Source organism: Rhinolophus sinicus, linkage group LG09 (assembly GCF_036562045.2).
Source record: "Rhinolophus sinicus isolate RSC01 linkage group LG09, ASM3656204v1, whole genome shotgun sequence".
Classification (NCBI taxonomy): domain Eukaryota; kingdom Metazoa; phylum Chordata; class Mammalia; order Chiroptera; family Rhinolophidae; genus Rhinolophus; species Rhinolophus sinicus.
The window spans coordinates 90,718,045-90,743,900 of NC_133758.1; the positions used below are offsets into that span (position 1 = coordinate 90,718,045).

The window sequence follows — 25,856 nt, forward strand, 5'->3', positions numbered from 1 at the left end:
ACTGTATCGTAAGCTCTGGAAAAGGAAAAGGCAACTGTCTTGCAGAAAGTCCAGACTCTATGTAATCATTCCATAAATATTTACTATTTTTCAAATTTAATGTTATAAAATTTAATTCCAGTTTATAAAAGCATTAAACACATGTTTCTTTAAAGAGTAAGCTTCACTACTGCATTATATGATTTGATTCCTACACATTTAATTTCCAGTTTTTCATAACACTGTATTTCCCCATGTTATAAACATTACCACTTACTGTATACCTGTGGAATAAACAAATCAATTGAATCAGCTTTATGAAACTCTCTCTATCCTAGGTATATAAACATTTAAAAAAGTAATACTGCTCAGCTTCTAACATTTTAATATTGCTTTAAAAAATAGCTAACCTGTCTGCAAATAAACATGGTATTTGAAACTGCTGAAGGACTGGTGTGTCTGGCTGTACATACTGTCCTCATGTTTTTATGGGTTAAAAAATTCATCTTAAAAAAATAAATTTCCTAAGTGGATACAAGACACTATTTCACATTCATGTGGACACATATACTCAGTTAATAAATGCACAATATACTTTTGAAAGGGAATGTTTCCCCCTAGATGTATTCTCGTTTTCTCTTAGCAAAATTAAATACTGTGTATGTTTTATTCATGTGGAAATGTCTGTCCACAGTACAATCATTTCAACAGTAATTGAAATAATGAAATGACTTTTTCCTCCTCCGTTAGAGTTGTTATTTTCAAAGCAGCAATCAAACAAGGTCTAATGTGATTCTTATATTACCCTTTTCCAGGAAATAAGATTTAAGCACGCTTCAAGATATTTTAAAGGATGCAATTTATGGCAGAAGCAGCAGGTAGAGTGTGGTTGTCGGTATTACTTTTGTTTTTTGGTAGTGACTTAAATTAGCAAACGTCCCTTTGTGGAAAGTGTATTCTGAGTAAATCCTTCAAAAACAAAACCCAGAATCAAAAATTGCACCTCCATGGATTTGGGCTAAGGGCGGAGCCGCAAAGATTTGTGGGCGGAGCCGCGCAGGGTCTGGGAGGGCTCTCTGTTCCCGCTGGGAACCGCTCGGCACTACTCGGCTCAGCTCGGCTCACGTTCGGCTCTGCCTCCTCCCGCAGGGAGAACGGGGGCGAGTCCCGCGCACGCGCTCTCGGCCCTGCTGCACTTAGGGCAGCGCTCTACCTTGTGTTTTCACTTCCTTCTCTTCAGAGCTGTATCCGGGTCGTTGCTTTCCCCATTGTCTCAGGCGATCGGCCTCGGACTGTGCAAATTCTGGGGCTTTTGTTGCTTCTGGTGCAGGCTAATAAAGTTTTCTTTCTTTCTTTTTTTTTTCTAACAGTTTTAACGAAGGAAATTAACTCCCCAGGGCTGCGGGGTTGGCCACGCTGCCTTGGGCCGAGGGCGCCTCTGCCCGGGGAGCGCCGTGGGAAGGGGCGCGAGCGGCTGGGGTCCGTTCTGCGCGGACTAAGGGGCGGGGCAGGGGGGCGGGTAGGGGACCGCGGGGCTGCACCTGGGACGATCGGGTCTGATCGGCTGCATCGCCGATTTTAAATAGCCTCTTTACAACTCGTTTCCGCGGTCTCAGTCCCCGACTTCAGCGTTGCTTGGGCTGTCGCATCCTCTCCCTAGGTCTCTTCCAAACGACCACATCACGGATTCCTTAGTAAGTGTCGGAGGCCTCCGCGGGGAGAAAGGTCCATTTCAGCCTTCTAGAAGTTAGGGTGGTTGGGAGAACAGGGCGGGGGTGGGAGGGTCCTGCGGGACCTTGGACCATTCGTGGACGCTCCCCATTCAGGGATCGCGGGAATGATCACGACTTCTTTTATTCCCGGGGCTTTGCGTTTTCTTTCTATTGACTGTTATGGTATCTAGATGAGGGATTACGAGCGAGTCGCAGAAACATCACAAGATGTGCAGGAGGGTCGATTTTAACCAGCCTGGGTTCGCCTTCGCCGCACCCCGGGGCTGGAGCTGCCCAGGTCGTTGCCCGGCCCTCCCCGGCCTGCGATCCCACCCGAACCTTCCCCAACACATTTTGCTGAGAATTGAATTAGCTCAAGATTCCCTGCACGAGGTCTTCTGTACGTTCCCTCAACACCACAGCTCTCCCCTGTGCTTGGTGTAATTATGAATGACGATGTAATGTGTGTGTTTTTCTTAACAGTGGATCGCAGCTCCAAGAGGAGGCAGGTGAAGCCTTTGGCAGCTTCTCTGCTAGAAGCTCTCGATTATGATAGTTCAGATGACAGTGATTTTAAAGTTGGAGATGCCTCAGGTAAATGTTTCTTCCCTTTTCCCAGCTGTCTGGAGTTGGGTTTATTTTAAAGAATGGGTTTTGATTAAAATGCCAATTTAAAGCTAAAGCACATAAACTTCATTTATTTTGTCCATTTTATTTCCCACATTTCCCTAAGATCCTATCACTAGATCCTATCATTGCTTGTGTTGATTTTTGTTGATACTTAGATAATTAGCAGCAGAGGACTTATTCTGAAGATGCAAATGCATTTTCTCTATTCTTTTCTTTAAAATATTTTTATGCTTATTTTATGGACAGAGGAAAAAACCCTGAGATATCCCGAGGTAGAATAACATCCTGAGAGTAATGTGAGCCATGAACACCCCCTGAGCAGGGTTCTTCTCTTTTCAGATCACTTGGCACCCTCTGATGGGAGTTTTGCTTTTTGTGTATTCTCTTTCCTACCAGAGAAAAGTTGTACTTCGTGGTGGGTGCTGGACCTTGTGGATTGGGCCTTTCAAAAATCTCTGAGGTCTAAAGCATTCATACTTCCTCTTTATATTTTGTGATTTTAAAAACAATGAACTTTATATACAACTGGAAAACAAAAGTATGGTTTTTCCTTTGTATCTTCTGTTCATTGTAATATATATATATATATATATATATATATATATATATATATGCATATATGCATATGAAGTATTAATTGCAGGAATCTGAGAAGTGAATACAAATCATGTTAAAATATTTTTTGTGAAAAATACTAAGATAACATGTGAGCAAAAAACGTACTTATAATTCTGCCCATTTTAATGGAAATTTAAATAAAGCGAAAAATGAGAGTTCTTCTAGTTTCATCCCTTTAACAGTTTTTAAATATTCTTGTAGAGAGTTTTCTTTGCTTAGTCATGTCTCTCGCCTTTCTGGTTTTTCTTTTTCTTTTTTTCCTGCTAGGAAATGATAGGAAGGGATGAAGTTAGGTTGTATTGTGTTACTATTATTACTTTTAATAGCATCAACAATCAGAATTTGCTTGGTGATTTACTGAGAACCTTTTGTTTCCAAAATCACTTAATTTTTACAATAACTCAGTGAAGGAGATACAATTTTACAGATAACAGGGAGACTGAGTTTAAAGAATTTGCATGAGGTCACTCAGGACATAATGGATCTAATCCATGTCTTCTGATTCCAACATTTACAGTTTTCACTGCTTAGATCCTAATAGTAGATAGGGTATTATCTTAAATGAAACTACTTGGATGTTGTCACTAATTGAGGTCACTCCCAGCAATCAAAAGTTGTTAAGCTTATCTTGACTAATTGTTTTTTAACCTTTGCTTATCAGCTCTTTTGTCTTCCATTTATTAATAGTTGTTTGGTACTTCCAAAGAAGGGAAAGAAAGGGAAGGGAAAGGAGGTAAAATCCAAACCTACTTTAGTAATCTGGTAAAAACATTGGCAGATAATGAATATTCTTGACTAGAATGTTGTTTTGGTTTGTTATGGTCCAGGTTGTAAACAGTAACAAAAATTGTTTGGTCTTAGAAATTATGACTTATTTGAATACTGTTATCAGAAAAACTCCAAAGCTTAATTTCTTTCAGTAGTCTAATTATTTTTGTGCCAGTAAATCCTGACTTTGTAGATAATTTTTTTTTTCTTTTTGCTTATTGAGATGGAGTCATTCACAGGTATCATTTCTCTTTCCAAGGATTGAAACAATTTAATGGTACAAACTACTTTCTCAAAATAATTTATGGTATCAAGCTGAGATTCCTGACTTTGTTAAATCTTATTAGAGTTGATAGGAATTATCTGTTATTTGTGGTATATGGTAGGATAAGTTTTGTTAGGCTGATAATTAAAAAAAAAACAAAAAAAAACAAAAAACCGAAAAGCACTAAAAATATATTTACCTACTGTTCTTTCATGTCATAATACCTAGTTGGCTGTACTTATAATTTACTTCCCAGGCCCTTGGGGAACTGAAATTTGTGATCCAACATCAAAATGTATCTGTGTAGTTCTTGATATTGTAGTTCTCTATATGTTATTGTAAATGAGAGTTTAGTAGAAAATTATTTTCTTTAAAATAGTTCATAGCCAGTAGAAATTGAATGATATTTTTCGCTTTTAGCTAAGGTACATTGGTGTCCCTCATAGCTGAGATGTTGGCTTATTCTAGATTACCCGTGTTTTCTGTTTGAACCTTTTCTCTTCTCTGCCTGAGATAGTTGGACTCTTAGTGGAAATAAGACATTAGACTATCACTGGTTTTCAAAAATGTTGAAGTTGTGGAATCCCAATCCTATTTATGAATAGGAGATTAAACTGTAAGTGGAGAAATAGTAGATAAAAATCTGTTTGATCATAGCTTCTTTGAAAACAATCTCTAGAAATGACTCACTGAATGAACTACTGACTTCCTGAGAACTTAAAATGGTTAGTTTGGTTAATTTTTATTTGGATTCTGTGCATCAATTTCTTCTGATCTTCATTTTGAAATCTGAAATTCATATTTATGTTTGGCTTTAAGAATAAATACAGACAATTCTGAAAGATTATTATATTTAAGACCCTTGCAGATAAACGTAATTTTATTCATGTGCTTCTCAGATGATAAAATCAAAAAAGGTAAATATTGCTCAAAAATTATCTGTCAACAAGATTGGCAAGTGATTATCGACAGTTAATTATTAGCCTCTACCATTAGGAAACTATGAACTGAAAATAGAATATCTTTTATTTTATCTCTAGTGCAAAAGTTGAGCTAAATTTCTCACTTTTGATCGAAGAGAGTCAATAAATAAATTTAAAAATGAATAAGTCCTAAAATGGAATATATTAGAATTATGGTAATAATCACCAGAAATGCCATATGCGTATATTTCTATATTAGGTTCCACCTAATATTTAGCAATGCAGTGTTCCCCATGGCCAAAGTAAGATGGTTAACTTTAGATGTTAAGTCATAGTTTAGTTAGGCAAAATTGTCAGAAAATAATTTAACTGTAAGAGTCAGGCTGAGACTTTGCTTTGTAATATTTTGTGCTTAATCTGACTATCTTAAATGGATCAAGATAAATTAACTGACCATCTGTAGTGTTTAAAAGCACTTTTCTGGATGTTACGGCAAATTCACAAAGAAATAGTGATAATGGAATAATTAAATACAATAATAGATAGATGATACAAGGCATTATTGATCACTTATGCAGTTCAAGTCTTTCAAAGGAGATTGGACTACTTTAGACTGGATTGATGTAGGAGAATTCATTGAGATAAGAGTTGAACTAGAAACTGAAAGAGAAACAATTTAGGTGGGGGAAACATTAAGTTTTAAAAGTGTGGAGGCTGGAAAATGTCATTTATTAATCCTGTATCAGGACTGAATTAAAAAATAGTAGAAGAGATGAACCTGCAAAAGTAGAATGAGGTCACGTTGAGGCTTAGACTAGGGTTTTTCAATCTCAGCACTATTGATATTTTGTGTTGGATAATTCTTTGTTGTGGAGGCCTGTCCTGTGTATTGTAGGAGCACCCCTGTCTTCTACTTACTAAATCCCAGTAGCATCTTTCCTACCTAGCACTTTCCACCCCAACTGCCCTTTCATGGCAACCATTGCCTCTAACACACTGCCAAATGTCCTCTGGAGGACAAAACTGTCATAGCTTGAACTACAGGGTGACTTGTGTTGACTGAAATGGCTTTTTAAAAAGAGATATAGAGGATTAGTCAAAATGGCCTCAAGATGATAACTGAATAACCAATAGACTGGTGATATCTATTATCTATTATATATATATTTATAATACTAATCACTGTTGCACTAGAGCAATGAACAAAATAATTAAATAATTAGGGTTGATGAACAAAGATGATTTTTCATATTGTAAAGCTAACACAACTCAGATTTAAATCATACTGTTTTTTATTTTTTGTCTTGGATTTTATTGTTTAATATTTATCATGGGGAAAACTTAACCACTTAGTATTTGTGAAAGGATTCTTGAAGGTTGGTTTTTTAAAAATACTATAACTTAAAAATTCTTTAACTATCTGTTCTTTGAACTAGCTATTGCTTGGAGAGATTTTGATATAGTGTCTGTTTAAGAAAGGTCACCTTATGCCTAAGATAGCTGTATTTTATGTGTCTGGCTTATTTCTCTAGTCTAGCCTATTTTTTTTAAGGGTGTGAGAGTGATGGATTTAGAACATGGCACAGAGTCATTGTTTGAATTTGTAGTAACAGGAAATTTTTCTTTGCAGCCTACAAAAATATAATTACAGACAGACAAGGACTCTGATTTTCTCATTGTCATTACCAAGTTATGCTTGTAACTACTGTTTATCTCCATCCCTCAAGTACATATGTATTAAAAACAAGTGATGACTAATCAGATGAAGAAGTTATTTTTTCAGAGATCAAAGAAAAATAAAATTTGATGTATTCTCCATGCCTGCAGTTAGAGTATGGCTAATGTGTTATATTTGGAGAACGAAGGTTTGAGTAAGCTACTGGGATTTGGATTTGTGGAAAAATCTCACATTCTTCTAATGATACATTAATATAAAGCATTTAAGTCTTTTTAAAAATTGCTTTCTATTCAGGCATGATTACAAAACAAAAACAGAATCAGATTATCAATTTCCCTTTACTTTGAAAAAGAATGAATTGATTGGCATTGGCAACAATAACCAAAACAAAATTCCAAAAATTCTTGACATTTTATAAAGTTTACCAAGTAACTAGTTTGATTGGTTTAATTTTGATCAGGTACCCACATTTGTGCCCCATTAATCTTACTTTTGTATCTACTGTTATGTTCTTCCTGGTAAAATTATTAGGAGTACTTTCTAGATACTTCTACAAAGGTGTCTAGAAGATTGATCCCAGAAGAAAAGCACGTTTGCTCCGTCTCCCAGCTCTCTGGATTATGGAATTGTTTGCAAGATGTTTCAGTTTTCTTTAGTCAGTGTGCACAGAGATCCTTTTTTGCCTTAGAAGTTTTTAGTCAACTATGCTTATTATTTATTAGATCCTTATCTAAATGTATCTAGAAATTATTGTTTTTTACGAGACTTAGTTGTTCTTGGTAGGTTGGGTTTAATTGTTGTAAGCGTACAAAAAAGTCATAATTTTCTGAAAGATTTGTAGAGCTATTGGACTGCAAAGAAGTCACCTATTTGTGATACTGGGTACCACACTTTTTGAAATCCAAGAAGCTTACAAGTCCAAAGGTGTTTCCTAAGTTGGCAAAATCTTATTTGATGGTAAAACCTAACTGAAACTGATAGACGTTTATTTGTAGTGTTTATGTATCATACTGATAAATATTCATACTTTTTACTGCAGAAATAATGTGGTTATAAGATAGTACCAAAGAACTCACTGGAGGTGTTAGTGTGATATGTTGTGCATATACCATGCTATCCTTCTAAAACTCTTTAAAAATCTAAATTGTGAAACACATCTAGCTCCAAGAATTTCAGATAAGGGATTGTTGACATGGTATTGCTCTTGTGTCCTATGTGAGGTTGTTTAGGATGAGAATGTTTTTTCAGGACAGTCCTGAATAAGCTGTGGGTACCAGCATGATAATCTTGATTGACAATGATTTTATAAGGTCAGTCAACATCTGCGGAATGGTAGCCTTTTTTTAAAAATATAATTTGCAGGGTTTTTTTGTTTTTTTTTTTTTTAAATTAGGCATTTATAACGGATATTTTAAACACCAGGTACTAATTACAGACAACTTTCTTTACATTTAATGTCCAGTTACTTATAGAGGCTAAGGCTGGTTGAAGTAACAGAAATTAAAATGGTGTGGAAACATGGACTTTTTTCACCATTTATTATTACCGTTTTCTTGGTTATAGGTGCAGGAAATCCATCACCTTACACATTTTGCTATTGGTCTTGGCCATGACTTGACTATGACTGGTTTGTTTCCTGCTTCCTCCTGTTCCCCTTCCGTTTTTCTCTTCCTCTTTATCCCTCTCCCCAAATATTTTAGATTTGTATTTATTTGACTAGGTGTAAAGAGGATTAGAGAGAATTAGAAGCTTATTGAGTAGTGTTGGGCTAAGAGAGCCTGGACTGCCGTAGGCAGGAATGGAGGAAACTTGTGAGGAAGCTTCTGGTCCTGCATGAACTCTTTATTTACTCAGCCTGTCTTTTTTAGTGACTACCATGGTTGCTCATTCCAAGATGGATTAGTTTTTTTAAAAATCATTAATGTATTTCACTGTAGGGGGTATAGCAGTTACTGCTTAGGATTTTTGAAAGTTTAAGTGATTCTTTTATTGATATGAATGGTATCCTAAGAAGGAAAATTGATAACTTCTCTTGCAACTTCCATTTTCTGTGCCATCGCTATTGTTTCTCCTCACCTTTGTACTTTGTACTCCTAAAATTGATTGGTATATTAGGGATGTGGTACAAGTTGACTGTCATAAATATCTATGCTCATTTTTACTGGGTAAAGTAAGAAATAAATGAAACAAAGTTTTTTGGCCAGATTTCTTTTGTTTTGAAGGACACTCAATGCTTATGAGTCCATATAGTTTATGAAAGGAAGATGTAAGGGAAGAAGATTTTGGTGTACATTATAATTAAGTTAAAAATCAAATGCCCAGTTTAAAAAGAATCACATGTACTTTCAGAAAAAATATTGCCCTGTATAGTATCAAATATAGCATGAGCTGTATGACACAAAATAGTGCTCCTCTTTTTAAAACATATGTTAATTTAGTTACATTTTTCATCTTCATTAGTGCTATATTGAACTAAAACCATTATACCAACTTCATTGATTTATTATTTAATCAGGTTGGGAATGTCTACCATTCTTTGACTTAAATTTGTTTATATTGTTTTGCAAGTTATTCACAAATTTTGGTGGTTTCATTTGTCAGCGTTGTGTGTGTGTGTGTGTATGTATATACATATGTGTGGTGTTTTTTTTTTCTCATATTTTCAACAGATTCTGAAGGGAGTGGTAATGGAAGTGAAGATCCTTCAAAGGACAGTGGAGAAGGTTCCTGTAGTGATTCTGAAGAAAATATTTTAGAGGAAGAACTGAATGAAGATATTAAAGTAAAAGAAGAACAACTTAAAAATTCTGCAGAGGAAGAAATACTGTCGACAGAAAAACAGTTAATTAAAATGGAAAAGAAGGAAGAAGAAGAGAATGGAGAAAGACCTAGAAAGAAAAAGGAGAAAGACAAGGAAAAAGAAAAGGAAAAAGAGAAAGAGAGAGAGAAGGAGAAAGAGAAGGAGAGAGAGAAGGAGAAAGAAAAAGCAACGCTATCTGATAATGTGGCTGCTTCTGCTGCTGCTGCCACACCAGCCACAAGTCCTCCTGCTGTGAACACCTCTCCTTTAGCCCCCACTACAACAGCTACTACAGAGGAACAAGTCAGTGAGCCAAAAAAGTGGAACCTTCGTCGAAATCGACCGCTTTTGGACTTTGTATCAATGGAAGAACTGAACGACATGGATGACTATGATAGTGAAGATGACAATGATTGGCGACCTACTGTAGTAAAGAGAAAGGGACGATCTACATCTCAGAAAGAAGGAAGTGATGGAGACAATGAGGATGATGAGGATGAGGGAAGTGGGAGTGATGAGGATGAGAATGATGAAGGCAATGATGAAGATCATAGCAGCCCTGCCAGTGAAGGGGGGTGCAAGAAGAAGAAGAGTAAAGTTCTTAGCAGAAACAGTGCTGATGATGAAGAACTGACCAATGATAGCCTGACACTATCTCAAAGCAAGAGTAATGAGGTAGACCAACCCAATTTTTATGATTATCTGTCTGTCTGGGGAAAAGGGAATTCTTCTGTAAACCATTCTACTCGTTATATTAAGTAGCTTCCTTGAATCCTATTTATAGACAGAGATGGGAACAGATGAGTGCCCTAACTATAGCATTTGTTCATTTGGTCAACCAACCTTTATTGAGTATCTATTGTTTGTCACCATTCTCAAGGAGCTCACAATCACTGTCCTCAAGGAGCTCACAGCCTACATAGTTAGAGAAATATTTTTGTATCCATAGACTTGGGAAATGGTAGGGTTTTCCTTTCCCCTTTCTATCTTCTCACCCCCTTGTTCATAGGACTGCTGAATGGTGATAAGTGGATTATGAAAAAGTTCCCCTTTCTTTCAACTTAGTTATGTCCATATCCACATAAAAATTTAGACTTCTAGAATACTTTAGAGGAGGGCAGCGAACAGCTTAATGATTGCCTCAGACTTTTAGATACTCATTTTAACAGGTTAATTCCTTTACCAGTTGTAGCACCCATCATCTGAATAGTCACTGAATCTTTGCTTTAGATGTATGGGAGTAAATATGAACTATATGTTCACATATATTTAGTGAATAAGTTCTCTCTACAAAGAAAAACAAACATTTCTGTCATAAAACAAACATTTTTATCATAAAACTACAGTAATGACTCACTTCTTCCACTTGAAGTTCTACTGCCGAAAGTTAGGTTTATCCATTGGGCCTGATATGCAACAGTCAAGACTCTTCAGTCAAACACAGTTGTGTCTCTGTCTGTGTGTTTATGTATATGTTTTTCTTCAAAAGAAAGATTGATTGTCTTCTCACATGTAGATGTATCTGTTACATCACATGTAGAACTATAATAATTAAGTCTGTCATTTTTGTTAATGTGTTTATAGTCACGAAAATTTACTTTTTTCACTTTACCAAGCACTTGTGTTTTTGTTTTTCCATATCACTGAAATAGGTTAAACTGGTAGAAAAATTTTCTTTTAATGCTTTGTTTTCTTACATTTCTTTTGCTTATAGGTTTTATATAGCAGTGATTATCTATTTTAAGTAAGTTTCATTTAAAAATGTGGTGGAGGTAGCCAGTTAGCTCAGTTAGTTAGAACATGGTGCTGATAACACCAAGGTTGCCGGTTTGATCACCCACGTGGGCCACTGTGAGCTGTGCCCTCCTTAAAAAAAAAACCAAAAAAACTATCATGATCTCATTGGATGTTATTGATACACAATGATACTGTACAGTATTAAAAACTTGGTGATTTTTTTTTTAACCCAAATAATATGTAGCAGACTGTGATGGTTTATACGTCAGTAGAGATGAAACAACAATTTATATTTTATAGTATAAACATTGTTTAACTTCTAGTTTGCCCACTTTCATAGGAAGAATATTGCTTGTCTCCAGTCCTATCCTAGTTCTTACCTTTAAGTGAAGGCAAATTGTCATTTGGAATATAATATACCGTGTTTCACCGAAAATAAGACCTAACCAGACAATCAGCTCTAATGCGTCTTTTGGAGCAAAAATTAATATAAGACCTGGTATCACATCACATCACATCACACCAGGTCTGATAGTAAAATGAGACTGGGTCTTATATTATAGTAAAATAAGACCGGGTCTTATATAAATTTTTGCTCCAAAAGATGCATTAAAGCTGATTGTCCGGCTAGGTCTTATTTTAGGGGAAACATGGCAGTGTTTATAATTTGTAGCACAGGCAGTTGCATATTCCCAATGCTAATTTATGGAATTAGAAGTATGGAAAACCAATTGTTCTTATTTGATTTAGGTATGTATCCAGTCTGTTTTATAGCACTTAGTACTCAATCTATAGTTACTGAATAAGTTCACCTTTGGCAGCATCACTTTCTTACTTCATTTTTATTAGCCTGACATTCACAAAAAGTAGGCTGGCTAATGATCGAGCCAGAGTGGTTAGATTTATGAGTATTAAGGTGTGGGGAATACCTCCATATGTTTAGAAATTTGCCACATAAAATGTGTACATTATCCATCTGTTAATAATCTGTAATACATAACGTATTGCTTATGAGGTTGTAGACTATTTTTTATGATGCATTTAAACGCCACATGTGCTGTTTCGTTTTTTTCTACGAGAAATAACTTTAATAAATAATGGGACTTTATATATTTAGGTTAACAATCCTAAAGGAATGAGATTCCAGAGCATTTCTTGGAAAAATGGCTTGTTTGTTCTTAAATAGCTAAATTAATTCCTCTTGTTAATTTATGTTAATTTTCCTTTTGCTCTACCCTATACAGAAATGTAGAACTTAACAGAAAGTTAATTTTCCCTCAATAATATTCTACCTGAAAGCCTGATAACAGTTTTTGCCCCCCAAGACTGTTATTTGAATTCTTCAGTAATTCCTGATGATTTTAGTTCTATTTAAATGTTACTCAAATTGGATATTAAATTGTAAAAAGATGACTAAAGGTAACCCTTGCTGTTTTATAGCCAATGTTTGTATCTTATTTTCCTAGTTATCTTAGGTAGTTATGCCTTGCCAAGTATCCATTAGTTAATACATATATATTTTATTATATTTGAAGTTTTATTTTTCTGTTTTTACTTTTAAGTTTTCAAACACTACTTTGTAGTAGAGATAGCTAAAAATGTGGCTTTAGAAATATATAATAGAATTATATTTAGTTTATAAGCAGATAAACTTTTTTCTTGGCTGCTATGTCAGGTTCTTTGTAGGGAAATGATGTTGGGTATCATATAAATGATGCCTGGGCACTTCAATAATTTTGAAGTTTCTTAGAGGCTTTGATATTTTTTTTTGATGAGGGGCGTTTTATAACTATTGTCTTTTAATGGTCTTAATATACCTATGTCACGGGCCTTGAAATACTCTAGAGCAGTGGTTCTCACACATTTTCGTCTCAGGACTCCTTTACAGTCTTAAAAAATTATCGAGGATCCCAATTATTATATATGGTAGGTTATATGGATATTTACAGTTCCAAATTAAAACTCAGAAAACCTCACCTTACACCCTTGAGAGAGAGTGAAAAAGGCAAATTACATTAGTATTATTATGAAAATAGCCTTTACCTTATGGACCTCCCTGAAGGAGCATTCCCAGACCACACCTTGAAAACTACTGTTCTAGAATTGGGCATTGGATAAAATACATTTTCTGCATGTGGACACTTGCCTTTGTCAGTGGTGCTACAGCATTTTTTGAATTTAGCGCAGTTTGAACAATCCCTCAATATGATTATGTGTCCTTTTCAAACTTTTATCTTGAAGCTTTGAGATTCGCTAAAGTTATCTTGCCTTGTAGTTTTCTGAAGTAAATTTTTTGGGTAGAGCTGTGTAGCATTTTCAGAAAATGGTTCCCATTTTTAGGATTTTGAAACTGGAGCTTTGGATTAGAATTAATATATGACAGAAAATCATATTAATAGAAATTTCAGAGAGAAGTTTTTTTTTGTTTTTTGTTTTTGTTTTAATAAAAGGCTCTGTTAATGTTAAATGGATTAGATGTCTTGTCTTGTGAGGAAATGGCAATTGTTATCTGATTTGCTAATTAAAATGTAAACATTTTGCGAAAGTTTACAAATAGTCATTTGTGTTTACAGCTTTTTACTTATTAATCAACTGCCTTTTTATACATTTTAAAATAAAACAAATTGCTGTAAGGCCTAAAAAAATCATTTTGTAAAACTGTTCAAAAATTACTTGAGATTCTTGAGAATTTAACCTTATTAAAAAAAAAAACAGGAAGAAATATTGGTCAGACTTCTTTGTATATTAATTTTTTTTTCTCTTTAGGGCAATAGGATTCCTTTAATTCTGGTTTTACATAAAGAGTGCTGGAATTTCATTCTATTAAAAACATGTACCACTCAAATAGAATTTATCCTGTTGGGTATATTATTTATAATCATCTATGTGGAATACATATATAAATAAACACTAAATGTATTTTAGATCCATGGAGAACATTGGGCAACATTATCATTTTTGGTATAAATTTTAAGTCCCAAGGGAAAAATGAAATAATTTACTATAATTTATTACTATAGTGTCCCATTTATTTTTGTAATTACCAGTCGAGTCCTTTAAATTATTCTATAATATTGAAGTTATATTCTAGGTGGTACTCTTGAACTGTTCAAAACCCACTTTCTGATTTCTATTTTTATGTAAAAATCATACTTCAAAATTATATATTTTGTGGTAAAAACTTTAGCTTAACTTTTTTCTGCAGACACTCGCAAAATTATATACAGCTTTAGAAATATCCTGATAAAATTGATACTGAATTGGCTTTTATATTCTGATTATAAGTGTGTTAAACTTATGTTTGATCTATTAATGACAATTAAAGCATAATTTTTTAAGAGAGTGTTATTTAGATTTTCCCATGGAATCATTGTCAGCCATTTGGTTGGGAAATATTGTAGAGTTCTAGTTCCCCCATTTCTTCATCATATTTGTAACAAGAGTATCTAATGATGGGAATCAGAGGGTCACAAATACCAGTTAATTTTGTTTTTTCTGCTTCTAAGTGACAATATGTGTGGAGTGAAGATGGTGTAGACATATAATTTAGCTACTTACTGTTTTTTTGAGAAAAATTGAAAAATTTGAAAATAACGGAATTAGAGCTACCTATTGATTTCAATTTTTCTGATCCAAAAAATTTACTTGTTTCCCACATGGGTAAACCTTATTCAAGGCCTGTTTAGTTGTAATTCCGCCAGAGAAATATTGTTGAGTCCATAAACCAGAGTGACTTCTCAGTCGTCCAACTCTGGTTGTTCATTTGGTCTTTTTCTAGCCTATGATTTTTTTTTTTTAACCTCGATGTAGTATTCTAAGAAAAACATCTTGTTTGGACTGACCATGGGAAGTTGTTTAAAGTGGTTGTGCTAATTGAGGCTTACGACTTTTCTTTTGGGGTTCCAAGGAAGATTTCCCAGTGTAATAAATGGTCAGCTTATATTTCTCTTCTTGAACCACCTACAAGAAGTACAGAGGAAAGAAGAATGGGAATGAGCATTTATTGAGTATCTAGTATGTCTCGCGAATATTCTTGCACACATTATCTTGTTAATTCTTACAACAACCTTTTGAGGTAGGTATGATTTTTATCATCCCATTTTACAGATGAGAAAACTGTACCTTCAAGGTTCAACACCTATTAAATGAGAGCTGAGAATGAAACTAAAGAACTTTTGGCTTTAAGTCAAAAGATGTTACATTGAAGCATGGCTAATGGGATGAAAATCTGGGTAGATTTTTGCTTTGCTCTCTGTACCAAAATCCTGTAAAACATGAGTTTTCTTTTCGGGAAGTTTTACCCTTATTTGCTTTTCATGTCCAAAGCCCCTAAACTATTTGGTTTTATAACAAAAGAAGCAAAATACAAAATTTTTAAGTACTAAAATTCTTTAGAGAAATGGCATATATTCTTTTTGACTTTTGCATTCTTTTCTGATTTGCTTTACAGATCAACTGCAAGTTTAGATGTATTACACAGAAATATATTGAAAGTGTTACTAATTGTGACACTCAAGTGTCATTCAGATGTCACTAATTGCTATTGAAATGATGACTAAGTGTTACCTTTCAATATTGGTCAGTTTAAAAGAATATTAAAAAAACGTTAATATGAAACAATACAGTTAATGACTATATGCTTGGAACTAATTTATTAATTTATTTCTGAATATGATTAGGTTCTTACATGAAAATATACAGACTCAAGTGCCATCTTTTTATTATAGGTAATGCTAAGACAAATTTGTTAAATATGATGAGAATCATTGTCTTGTTAACATATCATCTAAAATTTAAATCCATAATACAGAAGGTTTAAATTAAAAAAGCAAACTGTTCATTTTCTTGAAATAATATCTTTATGTTTATTAATGTATCTTTATCCTTTTATTTTACAATTAGCTAGGTACCTTTATTACCAATTTACACTAGATAATTTTTGACATAAACCTAATAGAGTGATCTGACTCTTCTAGCAAATAGATCCTTTTTTAGATGGTTTTCTGTACCCTTATTCACAGAATATACTTCAGTAGGTGCTTATGTATTCAGTAGTTTGATGACTCTGGAACTTCTGAATTCCTCTTATACACTTAAGGATTATAGAGTCTGTAACTATGCCTTCTCATACATACTTGCTTTTGTGTTATCTTGAATTGATTTCTTCCTGTTTAATATATGTATGTCCTGTCTCCCCTAGGTAGGATTATAAGTTTCCGAAGAGTAGAAACCTAATGTTTTATACTTTTAAACCTATATACAGGGTTAATAATTATTTGTGGGTTAGTTCTTCCTTTCTCCTACTTTAAGGGGTCAGACTATAATTTAGAATGTCAAAGCAGATGTAGAGTTGTTAGTTGCATGCTTGCTTTTTTCATTTTCTCGAGGAGGGAGAATATGGGACTTTCAGAGAAGTTAAAAAATTAGAGGGCGCTTATAGGGTCTTGACAAAGAGGTGTACTTCTCCAAACGTAGCATACTCTGAAATTACTAAAAGGATGGAGAATGCACCATAATTTTCGAAATGCATAAAATAATTAAAAGAGAATTTTATTAAAGTTACCTTTTAATTTAAATATGTGATTTTATGGTATATTTTAATACTAGGACTCGCTGATTCTTGAGAAAAGTCAAAACTGGAGTTCTCAAAAAATGGACCATATTCTGATTTGCTGTGTTTGTCTTGGAGATAATAGCGAAGATGCTGATGAAATAATTCAGTGTGACAATTGTGGCATTACAGTCCATGAAGGTAATTTTGCTTTGTTTTTTATCTTTTTAAAAACTGCTGATTGACACTGCATTTAAATAAGTAAAATCAACTCTTTTACATTTGTGCTATTCTAAGATTTTTCTATAACACTCCATGGTGTTTCAATTGATATAAGACATATTGAATCCTTAAAATATGATGGATGTTATTTTTCAGGTTATGTTAATTTTAAATGAGTGTTTTTTTGTTTTTAACTCTAAATTTGGGGTGACATTGGTTAATAAGATTATATAAGTTTCAAGGGTATAATATTATATTATCTATGTATTGTATTGTGTGCTCAGCACCCAAAGTTTAGTCTCCTTCCATCACTGTATATTTGACCCCCTTTACCCTCTTCAACCTCCCCCCACGCTAGATGTGTTTTTAAATACTTAAAACAGAAATGTTATGTGGAAACCTCAGTATTTCTTTGATGGTTAGTGTTATGTGTTTTTTTCTTCATGGCATTTTTTATCTCCAGTTTTTTAAATGAAATTTAGATGTAGAAAAAGTCTAGTAAGTTAGTCCAGTGGAATGTATAATAGTATTTTAAAAATTACATTCTAAATTTAGGGCCGTTACATAGTTTATTCTTTCTTAGTTATTTTTAATTTTGAACTTGAAAGGAGAATTTGTAGAGATAATCTTTTAAAATCTGAAATAGGAGTCACTGTAATATATTAAAAGGATTTTTCCTAATTTTTTAAACTTTTATGTAATTTTTTACTCAAAAAATTTTATTTTGACATAATTTCTGACTTATGTCAGAAATTATAAGAGTAATACAATCATATTAGTAATATAAGAATAATTATGTCAGCGTTATAAGAGTAATACAAAGAATTCCTATATTCTCTTTACTGAGATTTCCCCAATGGTAACATTGTGCTATATTTGATTTATCTTCTCTAATTAACAGTGTATTTCTGACTTCTGTGAGAGTAAACTGTAGACATAATATCCCCCCTTTACCCCAAAATACCTCAGTGTGCATTTCTTAAGAAAAAGGGCATTCTCTTACATACCAGATAAGTATCAAAGTCAGGAAATCAGCAGTGATAGAATACTATTATCTAATTTATCGACTGTATTCATATTTTACCAATTATCCCAATAATGTCAATTGTAGCAAACTAAAATCCAGGATGTACTACATTTGGTTATCATGTCTGTTTAGTCACTTTTAATCTAGAACAGATCCTAAGTCTTTATGTATCATGAAGTTGGCATTTTTGAAGAATACAGGCCAATTCTTTCATAGAATATCCTTAATGTGGGGTTTTTCTTGTGTGGTCTCATGATTAGATTTAGGTTGTGCGCTTTGGGCAGGATGCCATAGAGGTTATGTTGTGTTCTCAGCGTATCATATTAGGAAGCATATAGTGTTTATTTGTCCAGTTGCTGATTGATTTATTTTGATCATTTGGTTGAGAGGGTGTCTTCCAGGTTTTTTATTTATTTTGATCATTTGGTTGAGAGGGTGTCTTCCAGGTTTTTCTGTGGTAAGTTATTATTCTTCCCTATCACTTAATTTTTTTTTCCCCTATCAGGGCCGTGACTACCACAGAACACTATTTCTAAAGTCTTGCCCTTACCTGCCTTTCTGCTATGACAGCCCTCCTCCCAGGTAGTTCTGGGAGTCTGCTGGACTTAGGGGACCTTTGCCACCTGTGGGGCCTGTGCTTCTTTAACTCTTCTGTTGCCTTCATATGCAGCTGCCCTCTTGCTGCTAAGGCTCACTGTGGGAATGTCTCCTATTTCTGTTATTTGTTAATTTCTTTTTAGTACTGTTTGTTGAGTATCTTCTGTGTGCTAGGTATTCTGTAGGTTTGAGGCATATAAAATAAACAGAATATAGAAATTGCTGACTTCATGGAGCTTAATATTTGGTAAGAGAGACAGGCAATGAAATGATAAAACGATAGATAAATGCATATCAAGGGGTGATCTGGACAATGGAGAAAAATAAAGCAGATCAAGGGATATTGGGAATGCTATGGGTAGAGCTGGTTGAGTGGATAGGTAGAAGTTTGTCTCTGATAAAGTGTTATTTGGGCAGTAACTTGAAGAATGTGAGGGAGCAGTCATATGGATATTGGGAAAGAACAGGAAGAGGGAGAGTGAATATAAAGATCTTGAAGTGGGAACATGCTTGGAATAATGGCACAGAGAGTAGCATGGCTAGAACTGAGTGAGCCGGCTGGTTAGTGGTGGGGTAGAGATTGGGGCAAACAGGTGAGGCATTGCAGGTCATAGTACTGAGTTTAGATTTTACTATGATGGATAGAGGAAGACTTACATGAGTTCTGATCAGAGAATTAATCTAATCTGATTTGATTTATATTTTGGAAGGATCACTCTGACTGTTGGATTGAGAGTAGACTGAAGTGGGTCTAAGGTGGAAATCAGGAATACCATTTAGGGAGACCATTGCAATGTTCCAATGTTTGGTTTTAAACTGTCTGGAGGGGAGGTAAAATGTTGGGACTAGAGATAAAAATTTGGGACTCATCGGCCTGCAGATGTTACTTAAAGCTGTGAGATTGGATGTGCAATCTAGAAAGTAGTAGATTGGTCCTCGCACTTCAGCGGAGATGGGGAACACATGGCAAGGCAATGAGATTGGAGGGGAACCATAGGAGAGAAACTGGCCCCCTTCCCCTGGAGGGCAGGGAGAGAAGAACAGGCAGATCCCTCCAGAGGGGTAGGTGGCAGGTTTAGTCAGCAAAGGAACTTAGGAGGCTTGCCTTGGGCGGCAGCAAGACAAAGATCTTTACTCAACCGGCAGCCAGAATCTTTTAAAGTTTATATAGAAGCCGTAACTGGAGTTCATCACGTACCCAATCCAGGTAGTCTCAGCAGCACATTTCTATCTCAGGGCTGTGTCCTTGGGCAGCGTCTAGTGCCCGGAAGGCAAGTGGAACACGTATTCCACGTACAAGGGAGGGATTGGGAGCCTCCAGCTGCACAGGTCCAGCTCTTGGGTCAAACTGGTGATGACCTTCCCAACAGGCCATTTGCATTTCATTGCTGTTACTTGCTGTACATTTCCTTTGTCATTTCTTAATAGGTTTTACTTGTCTTTTTCCTATTGACTTACTGGAATTCTTTTTTAAGTGTTAATCCTTTGCCTGCTGTATATATTACAATGATTTTTCCACCCTTGCAAATATTTTTTTATCCTGATCCTGACCTGTACCTTTTAACTTTGTGGTATTTTTCAGTGTTCAGAATGTTCCTTTTTATACAGTCACATCTGTAGATCGTTCTGTACTACTTTTAAGTCCCAAAATGAATTTTCATCTAAAATTAATTAATTCAGAGAAAGGGAAATTTTATAAAGTATAATAGGAAGTTAGTATTGCTAGGATTTGTTTGCTTTTCAAAAATGCAGTTGCCTAGTAAATGTAATTCAGCCATGCAACTTTCCCTTAACCGTTTCATGGTTAAACATGAACTTCTTGAATGCTTTATTTTAGAGAAAACTATTTGCCTATCATAATATAATATATGAATATCAAATAAAATTGTGGGAAATATAGAACAGAGAGTAGAAAAAACATTTCGAATAGTCCAAATATCCAGACAACCATAGTTAGTGTTTTGGTGTATTCCTTTGCCTTTTCTTTCCTCCTTCCTCCTTCTCCCTCCCTCGTCCTTTTTAAACATACTCCTTAAGGAATCATAATTAAGAGAGACTTCTAAGTTGAGGTTTTGCTAAAAGATTGTACTCCAAATGTTGCTCTTTAAATATGATTGTCTGATTACTTTTCAGAGGACTCACTTCATCTGGATAAATCTCTTTTCTTTTTGAAATGGAAGGGTTTCAAATTGTCATTTAGTGTAAACACCTTTGTGACGAGATCTTGTAACTGACTGGTAATGGTAGGGTACCCGACTGTGATGTCAGTTATCCTGATGTGTTGACTGCAGTGTCTGAAGAAAAGTGTCACTATGTGTCACAGTACAAGACAGAGCATTAGGTAGTGCACTTGCCAGCACTTACCCTTAAGTTTAGTTGTTATGCATTAAATCAGATCAGGTCTGCTATGAGATGTCTCCCCCCGTTTGTTTATTTTTCATTCTGCTGTTAGCCTAACTCTAGACTATTTTTGTTTCTTAGTGTATGCCAAAATATATCCTCATGAGTGGGTAGTAAAGTATGTTCAAGTTATAACCACTTGGACTTTATAAGTCAAAAGACACTTTGGTTCTTTTATGCTTTAGGATATATTTCTGACAGGTGTCATGAATATTATAAGTTCTTTACTCACAAACAACATTACTCATTTTAAAATCTTTTAGTGGATTTTGTAGTCAGGTCAAGGTATAGGATGTTAAATATAGAAAAAAGTGTTTTAATTTTTTAAATGGCAACTTTTATGTTCCAATTTTTTTTCCTTTATACTGAGAAATTATTAGGATAGATATAATTAAATACATATTGCAGATGATGTAACTCAGTCTCAGAGATGCAGTTTGTCCAGATACATAGCAGGAAGGTAGAAGACTGCAGGCCTCTGGTCCCTTGTGACAAGTTGAATGGGGGAAATTTCCACTCATTTGGACTATCCATACCCTTGCCTAATTCAAAACAATTGTAAACACATTTTATATTATTTTTCCTTAAATATGATTTGTGTAGGTTGCATGTGTTACTTACAGGTTGATCCTAATTAGCTGTAGAAACATGTTTTCTGTTTACTCATTTGAAAACAGGATTAACTCATGTAGAATGGATTTTGTATGTCCATAATTTTTTTTAATTTTATACATTTACCCATATAAAAAACTTATTTTCCATAATCATATTGAACAATCACCTTTTGTATATTTTACTGAATTAGGTAGAATAAACATTGTTTTATAGTAGTTTAAATTCTGTTTTGTATGGAAGAAAGAAAAAAAGATTTAAAAATGCATGTAATCATTAATTAAAATGGATTAGAGTGGTTATAAAGTGCTAGAACTTTGGTCTATAGCTGAGTAAACCCAACAGTTACGGCAAAGATATATGGGGAACATGGCAGGTGAAGGGCAAGTAGAGAACTCTGTAAAGGTGATTACATGGTGTAGGTTAGTTTTCAGGGGTAGTGAGGCTGAAGAAGAAATACTTATCCACTTGCTGGTTATTCTTTGAGCTTGTATGAAACCAATCTTCTAGGTTACAAAGTAGAAATTTTCTGAGTCAGGCTCTCAGAAATCATTTCTGAGGTCGTTCCTAGGTGTTCAAGTTCTGTACACATGTTTGTTGTGTGAAGTATATTCTTTAAAATATAGAACTGAAATTTCATTATGTTCTAAAAAAGTGAACTGCTGTAATTTACCTTGATTTTGGTGAATGAAATGAATAAAATGCATAGCCCATTAGGGGATTTATTATCTTGGTAATTGCTTTTTTTGTGTGAATACAGATGAAAGAATTTGCTTCAAAGGAACATTATTTTGTAAAGAAAATAGATTTTTCCCCCTTGTATTATTGCATAACCCTTTGAGAAAACAGATTGACTATTTTTATTTTGTTTTATGATTTGTCTTTGAATACAGTATTATTCTTACTGTTCCTTTTCCGAAAAATTGTCCTTTATTGGTGACAATCAATAACTGCTCCCGAGAACAAAATTGTATTTCCTTTTCATTTTATGATTTGTCATTTGAAAAATGTACATTTGAACAGAAGTGATGAAGATGATGCTTACCAACCACAATTTAATGATTTTAAAGAAATCAATGAGTTTTGATTACTTTGTTTACCTATCTTGTATACCGAAGTCTAGCTCCTTTGAAATCTTTTCTTTTGCATTCTTTTATATGACTTTTACATTATGTTAAGTTTCACTGCTATAAAGCCTTTGAAAAGCATAAGATGACAATAGTTGGATTTGCCTGAAGCAGCTTATATAAATCGTAGTTACAAATCAACTTTTAGTTTTCTGCCTACTAGGCTATTTTAATTATAATTTGTATTGAGTGGTAGTATTGTATGAATAAAATAGTTACACATGACTGTTGACCTATTAAATGTCATCTAGTAAATTAATGTTACTTTAAAATTATTTACTAATTGTATGTTGTTCTTTTTCTGAGTGATTTGACTCAGTATTTCATTTATATAGTTATGTTTTGTTTTTGTTTTTTTTAATTTGGGTATCATTTGGTGGTAAGAAGGCACTCCCAATTTAGGCTCCTGTTATGTGTTTGGTGTATAGCCAGTTCAGATAATCACATGACCTTACATGGGATATACTGGGGGTGCCAAAAAAATGTATACAAGTGGACACTTTGGTCAACGGTGCTCAAGCAGTAGTTTGCTGTCATCAGAAGGGTCTGGACACTGACGGTAACCACTTTGAGCACCTCTTGTAATTGCAGAAGTCAAACATGACTTGTATTCATCTTTTGTTACCGGTATATATTGAGTATTACAATTTTAATACAGTTTTCTTAAAATGTATATACATCTTTTTGGCACCCTCTGTATATAAACTTAACCAAGTGGTGGAGCTTTTTAAGAGGTGATTGTCACTTACATGTTTCTCACAGTTGTTTTTCTAATGTCTTCAGTTTTTTGGAGGTTACTCTGGGTGTCCCTTAGAATTTATCATTAAGACTACCCTCTTAGAATAAACCTGGTCAGTAGGTTCCTGGGATGGTTGATATTTGATGTTTGTAGAAGCGACCTATCTCGAGAGGTAGGAGATCACAAAAATGCCCAAGCCTAAAGATGAAAAGGGCATACATTTGGACTAGAATTAAGCCATGATCTATTTCACTACTATGTGTGCATGAAGTTCTTTCCTAAAGGAAATTTTAACATGAGTGCCATGTCTTCCTTTCTAGAAGAAGAGCAATTGGATTATATAAAGTTGGTATTTGTCCAGCACCATTTAGGAAAAGCAAATTTTTAGGAGTATTGACTATTCCTAAAGTATTGACTACAATGACTATTGTAGTCACCAGAGAAATGCTCTCTATTGTAACCCATCACTAGTGCAGCATAGTTTTTTTTTATAGTCTGGGTGAAATTGTCTCTCAACTTTTCAGTTCGCCTTTAGTGGATTCCATGATTGTCAGTATTTTGTTGGTGCCAATGCATTCTTCTTTGTATCATTATACTGAGAATATTATTCGTGATGGATGTGACATTGCTTTCTAGTGAGTTTGGTTTGCCAGGCACTGAGAGAGCCTCATCAACACTGAGTTTATAGACAAAATTAAGTTTTAGGAATTTTCGTGATGAGACCCTGATCTTAACAAGATGTTGACAGTGATGGCCTGCCTGAATTTCCGATTAGCTTACATCTGTACATCTGATCTACTTTTTTTAAGGTCAAAATTAGGGAAAATCTTTTTGATTTTATAAGATTTTTACACAGATCTGGAAACCAAAATAATCACTTCAACTATTATTTATAGAGGAGCATTTGAGATCTTGCTTCCTGGAAATTGTAGTCAGTTTTGGTTCAAATAAACTTATGAAAATTCTCTAAAAAGTATTATTTATAATTCCAGACATGCACATTTGAGTTAATAAGGAAACCTTTTGCTTTTGATAATTGGAAGGTAGTTGAAGTGTGTGTGTGTGTGTGTGTGTGTGTAGATATATAGATATATAGATACATAGATATATAGATATAGATATATATGTGTGTGTGTGTGTGTGTATATATATATATATATATATATATATATATATATAAAACGTGTCCTACTCTAAAATGTAAAGACTGATCCCAAATAATCTTTGGTGTGTTCATGAGGATCTTTAAAAATTTTTATCACATTATCTGCTTAAATGATTTAAATAATTCCTCTCAGAATGAGTTATTAGTGAATGAGAAGAAAAGAGAGTAATCTCTTGTTTTCATTCATTTTGATTATGAATAAATTTTTACGGAAACTATTAATAGAATTACAAATGTTTAAAAAGAACAAATACCTCACATAGCTAGAGGCTGGCTCATTTGTGAATGGAACTCAGCTTGTCTAACTCTAGTCTGAACTATTCAAATTGTTCTGTAGCATTCTGTGTGTGTGTGTGTGCTCGTGTGTCTTTCTCTGTTTTATTTTCCTTTTACTAATACTTTGCACTTACATTTATATAATGTATTTTAATTTGCCATCTCCAAAATTAAATCAGGGGCTTTTATGTTTGTATCTTTGTTTTGCATGACTATAGTCTTTTGTATAGATTTTATTGCCTAGTACAAAGGGGGCTCAATAGATATTTACTAATCAATAGTTCCTAGACTCAGTCTGATTTTATTTTGTGAAAACTCATATTTAAGTAATTATTTTAATTTAAAAAAATTTAAAAGAACTATAGATTCCCCCCTCCCCTTGCTGTTCTAGTATGTCTAAAACTATTTTTTAAAATTTACTTTATTGCATATACTATGGTAGGTAAAAAAGCATTGTTTATAAAATGATTTCATTTTTGTGTTTTGATGTTAATATTATTATAAGCTTTTTCAGAATTTTCTCTACTTACCTTCCCTTTTTCTTTTGTGGTTTTATAAATGTGAGCTCAACAAATAAATTATTTAATCATACTTTTTATTTTTTTTTAGGTTGCTATGGAGTGGACGGAGAGAGTGACTCTATTATGAGTTCAGCTTCTGAAAACTCCACTGAACCTTGGTTTTGTGATGCCTGTAAATGTGGTGTTTCCCCTAGCTGTGAACTATGCCCTAATCAGGATGGAATTTTCAAGGAGACAGATGCTGGAAGGTTGATGTCATAATTCTGTTGGGTTAATACACCTGCTTTATAATGTGTCTGCTTTTGACTAGTCTATTCTTTTACTCTGATTTTCTGAGTTACACCCTTTCATTGATTGCTTCTTTGTATCTTGTTGGCATAGAGTAAATGGACAGTAGGCTACAGATCAGAGCAGGGAGGAGGAAAGACCGAGTACCTACATTTGCCTTTCTACCCATAATCCCATTTAATTCAAATATTAACCCTATGATGAGACAAGTGGTAAAATTT

The 25,856-nt window shown here is 34.1% G+C and overlaps 1 protein-coding gene across 16 annotated transcripts in view; it reads left to right on the plus strand.

The window, feature by feature from the left end:
* Positions 1-1,202: 1,202 nt before the first annotated feature.
* Positions 1,203-25,856, plus strand: part of PHF14 (PHD finger protein 14) — a 174,376-nt gene continuing 149,722 nt past the window's right edge. For 5 of the 16 annotated variants that reach the window (XR_012498888.1, XR_012498886.1, XR_012498887.1 and 2 more), the window contains exons 1-5: positions 1,856-2,091; positions 2,175-2,285; positions 9,243-10,048; positions 16,718-16,862; positions 25,436-25,595. Coding sequence is in view for 12 of the 16 variants with exons in the window: in XM_074340784.1 (XP_074196885.1) it covers positions 1,920-2,091; positions 2,175-2,285; positions 9,243-10,048; positions 16,718-16,862; positions 25,436-25,595 (1,394 nt within the window). In the remaining 4 variants the exon portion in view is untranslated. Of the gene's footprint in view, positions 1,674-1,845; positions 2,092-2,174; positions 2,286-9,242; positions 10,049-16,717; positions 16,863-25,435; positions 25,596-25,856 lie in introns of those variants that run through there. The other 11 variants (XM_074340774.1, XM_074340779.1, XM_074340782.1 and 8 more) reach the window with 7 other exon arrangements.